This window comes from Hyperolius riggenbachi, chromosome 9 (genome assembly GCF_040937935.1).
Source record: "Hyperolius riggenbachi isolate aHypRig1 chromosome 9, aHypRig1.pri, whole genome shotgun sequence".
Lineage (NCBI taxonomy): Eukaryota > Metazoa > Chordata > Amphibia > Anura > Hyperoliidae > Hyperolius > Hyperolius riggenbachi.
Window position 1 is genome coordinate 93,002,301 of NC_090654.1, and position 12,834 is coordinate 93,015,134.

The 12,834-nt window shown below is 44.3% G+C and overlaps 1 protein-coding gene across 2 annotated transcripts in view; it reads right to left on the minus strand.

Moving 5' to 3' along the window:
- The window catches only part of SV2A (synaptic vesicle glycoprotein 2A), a 241,764-nt gene that overhangs the window by 20,910 nt on the left and 208,020 nt on the right, over window positions 1-12,834 (minus strand). For both annotated transcript variants that reach the window (XM_068253195.1, XM_068253194.1), the window contains exons 10-11: window positions 4,848-4,981; window positions 427-633 (exon numbers count right to left, since the gene is read on the minus strand). In XM_068253195.1, the coding sequence (XP_068109296.1) occupies window positions 427-633; window positions 4,848-4,981 (341 nt within the window). The remainder of the gene's footprint in view (window positions 1-426; window positions 634-4,847; window positions 4,982-12,834) is intronic.

Here is a 12,834-nt window from a genome sequence, read left to right on the forward strand (position 1 = left end):
ACACCACACGCAAGATCAATGTCATCCAGCAGAAAGATACGCAATCCTTTGGGCGTCATTGCAGGGCCGAGGCTTACAGATGTGTTACTATCCGGCAGGCTAACAACGTATTCTGTTGCTATGCAGGAGGGGGGGGGGGGGGGCAAGGGCCAATGGAACTTTGTGGGAGGGACATCATGCAGGAGCCAGGGAAGTGAGAACAATTCTCTCGCCCGTAGCTCGTCACCCACCATAAAGATCAGGTGACCAGTCTCTTGGTCACAACACCATCATTGCAGCGATAGGTATATTTTCGGCCCTGTCCACCTACACAGCTTGGCACACCTTGCTGTGGTTGCTTGAAAAACATACTGTACATGTGTCCATCTTTTCTAACATTTTTCATTTTTACATCAGAATCTTAGTTCTGAGTTGTCATCTCCTTACCCAGCATACGCAGTCGTCCAATTTTGTCCATTAGCAAGGCAGACACGATGTTGCCTGGCAACACAGCCAGGGTCCCCAAGAAGCTCACAAAATAGATCATATATGCGTTGTTGATGTCATCACTGAAGTCCAGCTGACAGCCCTCTTTGCTGTGCAGGAACGTGCTGTTAAGGATTCGGCTGTTGATGAATTTGTAGTCAAACAAGTCTGCAAATAAAGAACATATTGAGGAGATACTTGGCCACACGCACACACAGTACAGCAACCCAGAAGTCTCAACTAACCAGCTTTCCTGAGGGGATAACAGAGACTGTGCTTTGGGGTTTTGGGGGGGGGGGTGGACACCTTTAGGGGTGTTCACCTTCCGGGTGTGGTGTTATCTACAACCAAGAACGACCAACCAGGAGTGCGACCATCCAGTTCCAGCAGGGTCTTAAATACTGAGCGGGGATCGTTATTTCCCCGTTGGCGATATAAGGTGGTTGCAGGGACTGCAACCCACCTTTGTGAGTATAAATACTCTTATACTACAATGTAACATCCAATACTCACATTACTGCACCATTTGGCTCCTGGTCTCTCCTTGTCATACAGGTGACCGTGGTATCACCTTTTATGCTAGATAAAAGTTAGAAACAAACGATCTCTGACTGGCATCAGGCAATCGTTTTTTGGATAACAAATGACCAATGACAGTTTATAAGTACAAAGAAGGAAATGTCTTGGTAGATCCTTTCAGGGAATCATTGTTTAGCTGATATTGTGTGTACAAATGCTATATCACGAACAACCATTGGTGCAAATTATACATTCACCACTTTTCTGCTTGAACTATGAATGAACCGTCCCAGTCTTTCTCCACAGCACTGTGTTGCGCATGACCGTGTTGTTGCAATATGCACAGAATTATTACACGTCGCATCAATCGCAGATGTCAATTGATAGAAATCGTTCAAGCCCATCACCTTTTATCTAGTGTGTGTACTAAGCTTAAAAGTATAAGTATGCCCTGACCGTGGCTGTGTAGTCGCACAGGGCCGCTTGTGTATGCCTTTCTCCTCCATGCATAAGCAGCTTCATGCTACTGTGCAGGCGCGGCCAGTGAAGCAGGTGCTTTTGGCGCTATGTGAGGGCCTGAGTTGGGCACCACTATAGCAGTAATGCTATACTCCATGGCCCGCACATGGGTAATTCTGTGTTCTGCCGATCACCAGACCCTGAATTACTTCTCCCTTCAAGTTGTTCCGACTCAGATGGGCAATAGTATTTAACACCGGTATTTAACACCGCCAGGAATCTGAGCGGCACCCAGGGGGAGACTTCATTTCAGCTCACCCTGCACTCAACTCATTGGCGGTTTTATAACACGTACGTGTGCCCAGGACTCATGCAGGCACAGTGCAGCCACACTTGTACATGGAGGGGACTGCGGCCATAAAGAAGAGAGTACCAGCAAGCAGCAAGGGGTTGGGGAGGACACGGGAAGCCTCTGGATCATCCAGAATGTCCCCTCTACTTTGGTATCTCAATTTTTTTTTTTTAGCCCACAGGTTTGCTTTAAGTTATTATTACACTTTTTTTTTCAGTCAAGCAGTCAGTTAATTCACATACATTGGGTGCTGCTAGAATTGTTAAGTTTGACTTTTACTCACATGATTACAGAAGAGCAAAGTTTGAACTGTGGTCTCTCGAGCCTGAGACACCAACTCCATAAACAACAGATTGCTGCCAACTGTACAGGGATTGCACTAGACACTCAGACTTTTAGTGTGTTACTAGGCAGGCTAAACATCCAGAATCCTGAGCTGTGACCTCCAAACTGGCAGCATGCATAAATGCACGGTGGAGGAATCTCGAGAGTGCGCTCAAACTTTCTAATGCTTATAATCCAGGATATGAACCAAATCCTACATCCATTGTGAAGAAATGGTGATTCTGTACTCTGCCTTGTGCCTGTGAATGCTTGGGAATAACCTTGGGTTTGCCATAAAAGGGAATAAGTAACAACGAATCGGTATAGAGTATTAACCTAATTTAGAAAGTGGTAATATTGCAGTAAGTCCATATTTAAAGAGAACCTGAGGCGGGGTTCTTACATCGCAATCCACATACAGAGGCTGGGTCTGCCTATAGAGCCCAGCCTCTGTTGCTTTTTAGCTTCCCCCAAAGCCCCCCCTGCGCGCTGCGAGACCCCATAAAACACAGCCGCGCTATGCGGCTGTGTTTACCTCACTAATGTCAGTCTCGGCTGCTCCCCCGCCTCCTGAATTGCTCCGGTCCCCGCCCACGTCCCTTCCCTCCAATCAGCGGCGAGGGAAGGGACGTGGGCGGGGTCCGGAGCGATTCAGGAGGCGGGGGAGTGGCGAGACTGGCATTAGTGAGGTAAACACAGCGCACTGCGACACGCTGCGTGTCGACAGCGCGGCTGTGATTAATGGGGTCTCACAGCACGCAGGGGGGGGGGCTTTGGAGGAAGCTACATAGCAACAGAGGCTGGCCTCTATAGGCAGATCCAGCCTCTGTATAGGGATTGCGATGTAAGAACCCCACCTCGGGTTCTCTTTAAAAGGAAGGCGTAGTGACCCTCCTGTCCCTGTTAGCCAGGTCCACTTGTGGCCTGCAGTCCACAGCGGAAACAATGAACAGGGACAGACTTTACAGGTTAAAGGGAACCTGACATGAGAAATATATGGAGGATGCCATATTTATTTCCGTTTAAGCAACACAAGTTGCCTGGCAGTCCTGATCATTCTAGCATTAGTAGCATATGAATCACACATGTGATATGATGCTCATTCAGGGCCCATGGCTAAAAGTATGATCAACACAATCAACCATTACTGTTTGGTGCCTAAGGTCAGTTTTGGAGAAATGTTTCTGGGATGTGGGAGAAAAAACTGTGAAAATACAGAGAACAAAATGTACTAACTTGGCAAAAATTTGAACATAGGACTTACTGTGCGATGCAGGAGACCCATTTTGTGTTACGTTTGTAGGTGAGATTACAAAAGCAAAACTTGACCAAGAGTGTATCTTTAGGGCTTTTGATTTTCCCTAAATATCAAAAGTACAGTCAGGCCCAGATTTACATCACAGGCATCTATAGGCACAGATGTTCTGCCACCATACACTTACCTACCTCTCCCCCCGGTGATCGGGGCTGCACAGGACGCTATCCATCCTGTGCAGCCTGTGACAGGATGTCCTCTGTCACATGGCGGCGATCCCCGGACGTTGATTGGCCGGGGATCGCCGATCTTCCTTACGCCGTTCAATGTAAACAAAGGAGACAAACGTCTCCTGCGTTTATATTTAGTCTGCGAGCCGCGATCAGCGGCTCGCAGGCTATTCACGGAGACCCGCTCCGTGATCTAACAGGAAACGGCCGCTCGCGTTAGCGGCCTTTCCTGATTAATTAGGGAGGCAGGTCCTCCAGCTACCACTTTGCCGCCGCACGGTATGAGTGTGCGGTCAGCAAGTGGTTAATAAAATAGCTTTCCTTTTTTTTTTACAATTTTAATTAATAAATAATTTAGTCAGCATTTGCCCAATGTAAAATTTTTCCTCAGCCCAATTTACATCCTGAATTTTATCACAGGTGGCAACATTTTTAGTCCTAACAACAATGATGCGAAATCTTGCGCTACGGAGGCGGTGTCAGTGGTTGGCTGGTGATAGTCACACTCCAGCTGCTCCTGAAGAGCCCAGCTGTTGGGAGGCTTAAGCAAAAAAACAAAATGGAAGAGGAGGAGGGCTCCGTAGTGTTTATTAAAACAAACCGCCGTGGGGTAAACGTGTGCTGGTGCTGGGCGTGTTATCTGACGAAGGCATGGAACGCCGAAACGTGTAATAACATCACCAGCACACGTTTACCCCACAGTTTGGCACCCAGGGTCCTTTCTCCACCAGATCTGCTCAACTCCGATGGCCACGGTAGTTTGAGGCTGCACCCACCTGGAAAGGATTGAAGGGCTATGTGCCCAATTACATGCTTGGTTTTATACTTATCTAGTAAGTGATTTTTTTATTGCGCATTTTGTTTTAATAAAACATTGTTACACTACGGAGCCCTCCTCCTCTTCCAGTTGTACATTTTTAGTCCTGTCAGGTGATTTCTGCGGAATGTTTATTCACTGAGAGTTCCAAAGCCAGTACAAAATATACCTGGTATCCCAGATTGGTCTGGGAGGAGAATTCTGCATAGCTAATCAGCCTAGTCTAAGAATCACTGGGAGGGTGGGGCCACATACCTATAAACAGCAATATATAGATAAGATATTGGAATTGTTTCTGATGCTAAAACCTGGAACACTACCATGAATGTGAGTATCCTGAATAATTTACTGCATTCTAATATATGTCATGACAGTGCCTCTTTAAGGACCAGAACTGAAGGAGACGATAAGTGGTCCATCTGTTACCTGTGTTGTAGAACATGGTGGAGATGAAAGTGCAGTTCTTAAAGAACGTGTTGCTAGATGTAATGTCTTCAAAGTAGCAGTCTTTGAACAATGAGTCCTCAAATATGACAGATTTCAACTTGAGGCCGATGAACCTGAAAGTGTAGGAGTTGGAATTAGTCAGGCCTTGCTGGACATCAATCACGTGGTTGCATCAGGAGGACATGAAAGGTTGGAACAAAGGTTGATTTCTGTCATATTCTAGCAGTAGCAACCTAAAAACATGGTGCTGTAAAACATCCTTTCCAATGAGCCAACATACATCCTAAAATGGGGAAATAACACAAGATATTGTAGGTTTAGTGATGGCGGTGTGCTTGAGAATGCATGGAGAAGGTCGGGATCAGTCTGATCAGGTGATAGCCCGCCTTGTAAGGCTTTGATTTGCTGGTAAAGATCATGTGCCAAAGCAGGATACAAACGCAGCAAATCACAACTTTGCAATTCTGTCAGCTGATAAGACTGATCTCCTTTTTCCTAATTTTTCCCAGTGAATTTATTGATCCACTTGGTTAAAACATAGCAAGCTTTAAAAAGTATCACACTTATCTGGTACAGGCACTGGCATCATCAGGATGTTTGTATACTAAATCTTATACGTTTGTTTGCTAAATTAACCAATTTTTTAGCAAGTTTCCAAGATTTTGCAATAGGGTTTACTACATATAGTATCAGATAGAATAAAAAAACTACAGCTGTATTGTATATATCAGTCTTTACAGTAAAATAGATGTTAAATAAACAAAACATATACCATGCATTCAAAATAAAAATAATTTATTCACTGGTGTTACTACAAATCATGTCGTGTAGGAGACATGAACTGCCCATGGATTAAAAATGGTTTTGCCATCTATTTAGGAAGGGGTTCTTTACAGTAAGGGTTGTTAAAACATAGAGTATTTTACCACATGAAGTAGTTATGATATATTCTATATCTTCATCTAAAAGAGGTTAGCATTGAAGGACAGCCACAGCTATAACATTACTAGGTGAATCCCAGCAGAGTTGATCCAGGGATTTTATCTGACTGCAACCTGGAGTGGGGAAGGAAATGTTTTCCCTAAAGGTTAATTGGGCCAAGTCTTGTAATGTTTTTTGTTTTTTTTTGCCTTCCCTTGGATCAACTGGGATATGTGAGGGTTCAGGAGAGAAATGTATCTAATGTATACTTATTTGTGTGGGTTTTTTTTTGTGTTTTTGTTTCTTACCCTGGTTGGACTCGATGAACGAATACAACTATGTACTAAGTGTGGCCACAATAGCACATCTGAAGCCCCTGTACATGTAGCCCTGTGGCCACAATAGCACATCTAGAGCCCTGTATTGGAGGGAGGGTAAGTCATTTGAAGCCCCATTCAAAACTGGAAAGGAAGGCAACAACAACATAAAGGGACTTCAGACTTCTTCCCAGGGCTAGTATTATATGTACCTTTGTTTATACCATCATGTCACATGTCACTTCAGGTACGCTTTAAGGGTACCCAGCTAAGTAATAGAAAACCAGAACCACCAGGATTTGTATGCTTGGATGGGTTTCCTCTGGGTGCTCTGGCTTCCTTCAACAAACTAAAAACTTAATGGTAGGTTATTTGGCTTCAAATCAAAATTAGACGGTAGCAGGGACTTTGTGCCCTGCTGGGGGACAGTGGATGGCTTGACGTGTTTAATGTCCTGTGTAATGTTTGCTGCAGACAATGCTGACATGATATAAATCACCAAAAATACTGCCTTCAGATTTTATAGGTCTCTGGCAGCACGCCGTGACCTTCAGCAATGCGTGACATCCTTATATGGCAGTATATCCAGGCTATTAATGGGTTACTGCTCCACTTGGAAGTTGGCACGCCTGAGATTTAGTTAATGAAGGGGTTACAGCCATTTTGTGCTTTGCCAGATCTGTTTCTATAGAATTCCGGGGGAAGCATCCTGACTCAGAGAATGTGAAATGTCGCTGTCAACCCCATAATAACATCCTGCCACATTCTATGAGATGGAGACGGCTCTCCCCTGCTTTCAAATGTCTAACAGACCAAATTATAATAGGCAATCAGCAGACTATGGGGCGATCCTTTACAGGGCTTGTGTCAGGGAAGCGCTATGTTCTGTTTTTAGCAGGAGTCCTTAAGGTTTATTTAGGCTTCTGTATTAAATCCTGGTGGTTCCAGTCATCCATAACTTAGCTGGGTACCCGTAAAAGCGTACCTGACGTGACATGTGATATGATTACATAAACACAGGTACATACAGTGGCTTGCAAAAGTATTCGGTCCCCTTTAAGTTTTCCACATTTTGTCACATTACTGCCACAAACATGAATCAATTTTATTGGAATTCCATGTGAAAGACCAATACAAAGTGGTGTACACGTGAGAAGTGGATCGAAAATCATACATGATTCCAAACATTTTTACAAATCAATAACTGCAAAGTGGGGTGTGCGTAATTATTCGGCCCCCTGAGTCAATACTTTGTAGAACCACCTTTTGCTGCAATTACAGCTGCCAGTCTTTTAGGGTATGTCTCTACCAGCTTTGCACATCTAGAGACTGAAATCCTTGCCCATTCTTCTTTGCAAAACAGCTCCAGCTCAGTCAGATTAGATGGACAGCGTTTGTGAACAGCAGTTTTCAGATCTTGCCACAGATTCTCGATCGGATTTAGATCTGGTCTTTGACTAAGCCATTCTAACACATAGATATGTTTTGTTTTAAGCCATTCCATTGTTGCCCTGGCTTTATGTTTAGGGTCATTGTCCTGCTGAAAGGTGAACCTCCGCCCCAGTCTCAAGTCTTTTGCAGTCTCCAAGAGGTTTTCATCCAAGTTTGCCCTGTATTTGGCTCCATCCATCTTCCCATCAACTCTGACCAGCTTCCCTGTCCCTGCTGAAGAGATGCACCCCCCAAGCATGATGCTGCCACCACCATATTTGACAGTGGGGATGGTGTGTTCAGAGTGATGTGCAGTGTTAGTTATCCGCCACACATAGCGTTTTGCATTTTGGCCAAAACGTTCCATTTTGGTCTCATCTGACCAGAGCACCTTCTTCCACATGTTTGCTGTGTCCCCCACATGGCTTGTGGCAAACTGCAAATGGGACTTCTTATGCTTTCTGTTAACAATGCCTTTCTTATTGCCACTCTTCCATAAAGGCCAACTTTGTACAGTGCATGACTAATAGTTGTCCTATCGACAGATTCCCCCACCTGAGCTGTAGATCTCTGCAGCTCGTCCAGAGTCACCATGGGCCTCTTGACTGCATTTCTGATCAGCGCTCTCCTTGTTTGGCCTGTGAGTTTAGGTGGACGGCTTTGTCTTGTTAGGTTTGCAGTTGTGCCATTCTCCTTCCATTTCTGAATGATCGCTTGAGCAGTGCTCCGTGGGATGTTCAAGGCTTTTAAAATCTTTTTGTAGGCTAAGCCTGCTTTAAATTTCTCAATAACTTTATCCCTGACCTGTCTGGTTGGTTCTTTGGACTTCATGATGTTGTTACTCCCAAGATTCTCTTAGACAACCTCTGAGGCTGTCACAGAGCAGCTGTATTTGTACTGACATTAGATTACACACAGGTGCACTCTGTTTAGTTATTAGCACTCATCAGGCAATGTCTGTGGACAACTGACTGCACTCAGACCAAAGGGGGCTGAATAATTACGCACACCCCACTTTGCAGTTATTTATTTGTAAAACATGTTTGGAATCATGTATAATTTTCGTTCCACTTCTCACGTGTACACCACTTTGTATTGGTCTTTCACATGGAATTCCAATAAAATTGATTCATGTTTGTGGCAGTAATGTGACAAAATGTGTAAAATTTCAAGGGGGCCGAATACTTTTGCAAGCCACTGTATAATACTAGCCCTGGGAAGAAATTCTCTGAAGTCCCTTTATGTTTCCAGTACAGCAAGAGTTCAAAAACAAAAAGTGTTATCTATGCAAAAGACTAGTGAAATTCAGTCTGGTTTCCTGAAAAGTAAATAGAGGATGAAACAGCAGAGAAACATTGAGATAAGGCTTTTGATGAGGTTTTAAAGGACAACTGAAGTGAGAGGGATATAGAGGCTGCCATATTTATTTCCACTTAATCAATACCAGTTGCCCTGCTGATTCTCTGCCTCTAATACTTTTAGCCATAGACCCTGAACAAGCATGCAGCAGATCAGCTGTTTCTGACTTTACTGTCAGATCTGACAAGATTATCTGCATGCTTGTTTCAGGTGTGATTCAGTCACTACTACAGCCAAATAGACCTGGAGCACTGCCAGACTTTCAAAGGAAATAAATATCGCAGCCTCCATTTACCTCTCACTTCCGTTGCCTTTTAAGTGCAGGAAAGTTCAAAAGGTCATTATTATTCTTTCTCTTTCACCTAAACACGAGTGTGAATCAGTGGCATAACTATGAAGCTGTGGGCCCCAGTGCAAGTTTTACATTGAGGCCCCCCAAGCATGATATACGTAGCAATTGATACGGTGCACCAAAACCAATGAAGGACAACCGTAGTGTCAGACGTGGAAGAAGGGGATGGGGAACGGTGTATTAAGGATCACTACTATTCAAAGCATCTATAGAATTGAATATTATCAGCACAGTACCAATAAAGAGCAAATACTGTGGTTGAGGGAGGGCCCCTCGCGGCCTCTCTGGCCCAAGGGCCCTGGTGCGGTCGCAACCTCTGCACCCCCTATTGCTGCGCTCCTGGTGTGGATTCTAAACACCAACTGTGACAGTCTAATGCAATCTTAAAAATTAAGCCACTAAACTGAAAATAAAAATATGAGACTAATTCTATATTACTAATGTTCTACTTATCATTCATACTACACAGAGAATTAATTATTTCATAAGTTTATATTCACTTCAGGGTCATTTTTAATCTCTACTCACCCAAGCCGTGCCACATAGAGAATGATATAAATCTAAACCTTGCATTGATGAGGGAAAATACCATACCGCTAGGGCCCTTTCACACTGCCGCGGTGCGGCATTTTACCGCAGCCTACCGCTAAGGCAATGAAAGTCTATGGGGAAAATCACTGGGCCGGAAGTATCCTATCTAACACAAAAGCATACCTACATTACCGTGTGGCTCCTGCAGCTGACCAGAAGTGATGTAAGTCTATTGTGAAGCGCTGCAGTTTTACACATCGCGCGTCCTTTGAAGCGTATTTTAACTATACACTTCTGAGCAGGTCATCAATTTTGCCAACAGGAAGTGGGCATCACTTCCTGCTTGGCTGGCTGCTGGATGGGGATTACCGCATACTAATGCAGTAATCCCCGAAGGCCTGTTTTTGGTGGTGCAGTGGGGCCCCCTACCACAAATCCGCAGTGTGAAGCTGGCCTGAAATGAGTGTCACTTATGGTGGCCACTATCTTTTGGAATTGTGTACCTATTTTGTTTATGCTTATCTTGTTACAGAGTTGGGCTCTAGTACTAGATGTAGATGTGAATTATCTACTTATCCTTAATGTGAACCTGAAGTGAAAAAATAAATAATAGATACCTCAGTAGAGGGAAGGCTCTGGGTAGTCCAGAGGCTTCCTGCATCCACAACATGTGTACTAGAAGATCTCCTGATCTGCACTGTTGACAAGCAGGACTAGTCCTAAACCCCATCTAGAAAAGTCTTTTAGGAGTCAGGTAGAAACTATGAATTATGCTAAGTTGAGTCAGTTTACAGTATGTGTAGCATTCAGTGACACTAAAGGTACGAGGTACAATGGTTTTTAATATTTCTTAAGCTCTGTGTCTAATCAGCTCACTGACTACTTCCGTGGTAATAAGACTTGGGTATTTAAAGAACACCTGAAGTGAGAAGAATATGGAGGCTGCCATATTTATTTCCTTTTAAACAATACTAATTGCCTGGCAGCCCTGCTGATCTATTTGGCTGCAGTAGTGCCTGAAGCATGCTTGTTCAGGGTTTATGGCTAAAAGTATTAGCAGAGGATCAGCAGGATAGCCAGGCAACTGGTATTGCTTAAAAGGAAATAGATATGGCATCCTCCATGTCCCTTTCACGTCAGTTGTCCTTTAACCAACCGGGCGGTATGGACGAGCTCAGCTCGTCCATCACCGCCGGAGGCTGCCGCTCAGGCCCTGCTGGGCCGATTTTCATCAAATAAAAAGCAGCACACGCAGCCGGCACTTTGCCAGCCGCGTGTGCTGCCTGATCGCCGCCGCTCTGCGGCGATCCGCCGCGAGCAGCGGCGAAAGAGGGTCCCCCCAGCCGCCTGAGCCCAGCGTAGCCGGAACAAAAAGTTCCGGCCAGCGCTAAGGGCTGGATCGGAGGCGGCTGACGTCAGGACGTCGGCTGACGTCCATGACGTCACTCCGCTCGTCGCTATGGCGACGATGTAAGCAAAACAAGGAAGGCCGCTCATTGCGGCCTTCCTTGTTTATTCTGGGCGCCGGAGGCGATCGGAAGAACGCCTCCGGAGCGCCCTCTAGTGGGCTTTCATGCAGCCAACTTTCAGTTGGCTGCATGAAATAGTTTTTTTTTATTTAAAAAAAACCCTCCCGCAGCCGCCCTGGCGATCTTAATAGAACGCCAGGGTGGTTAAGCATTAGATAATCCCAAAATTAATAGAATATGCATGTTCTGACTTGGAGAAATTTTCTTTTGTTGTTGATAAATTGGGGAAATATACTATAGGCCCACTAAAGCATTGTCCAGACTCATGCCATAGTATAGAGCTAGAATAGGCTACTTTGGCCAAACTTTGTAGTCAAGCTAAGGGGGATTTAAAAGTGCATTGCAGTAATAACTGATATAACTTGAGTGATTTTTGTAATGTATCATGGACTGACTTGCCTCTTCATATTAAAATATTAATTTGTTCTACTAAATTAATTTGCTTTGTTTGGAATCTCAGTGTGTCTTACAATCATACAGCATGTGGTATTTGAAATAAAACCCAGCAGCTGTATGCAGTCACTTCCTCTCTCAGAATCTCATAGAATCTAGAGGAAGGGTGGGCATGCATGAAAAAGGGGCGAAAGGAAATTTAGGTGCCACATTTCGGCTAGTAGATTCTCTGTAAAATTTCCCGATATTCTATGTTTTAAAGGTGTAAATTGCCATAGAAAAATATTGGTAAATAATAACAGTATTTTACAACAACTTAGCCTGATATTATTCTCACACCGAACTCTCAGTTATCGATGCTTAAAGAGAACCAGAGATGAAGCACCCTCATGTATTTTATTACATTTATCAGTGGGAACATGACAGTAAACACCTACCCTGCTTTTAGTTTCATTGTTATCTGCTTAATTAGTCTATTAGCAACTGTGATAAGAATCCACCGACTATTCAGTCGAGGTTTGACCTGGAATCATTATAGCTGAGTCACTCTGTGGAGTCCTTTCAAGCCCAAGCCTTCCCCCTCCTGGCTTAGATCTTCTGCTTTGCATACTGAGAGCTGTGATGACTGGGAGGGGCTGCTGCTCCTGAGAGAGAAGCTCTGTGGCTGTAATATGATCCCTGTGTGCTCTGTGTGCACTAGATTCTCATAGGAATGAAAATGCAGTTATTATCAGTGACACTTCCTACAGGCAGATCATACCAATATGAAAGCACATAGATGAAAGGCTGCATTTAGCCTAGATAGCAGCCTAGTCTCATATAGCCTAGACAGCACATCCAGAACACCTCATAACCTGGAAGCAGAAGTGATATGAGCCGGCGGCCATATTTGATTTTTTCTGGAGCAATAATGGATAAAAAACACTAAAAAAAGGCACACCAGAGCGGCAAAATTATCAGGTAGAGCATTTATTCTTTACAAGCTATCAACTGAGATGTTTATTTTGTGTGAAACGTTCATCTCTGGTTCCCTTTAACCTTAACCCCCCTGCCACGCCTAACCCTTAAAAACACCCTCCCCCCATGCCTAACCTTAACTGCCCCCACACCTAATCCTTACAAACACCCCCCCA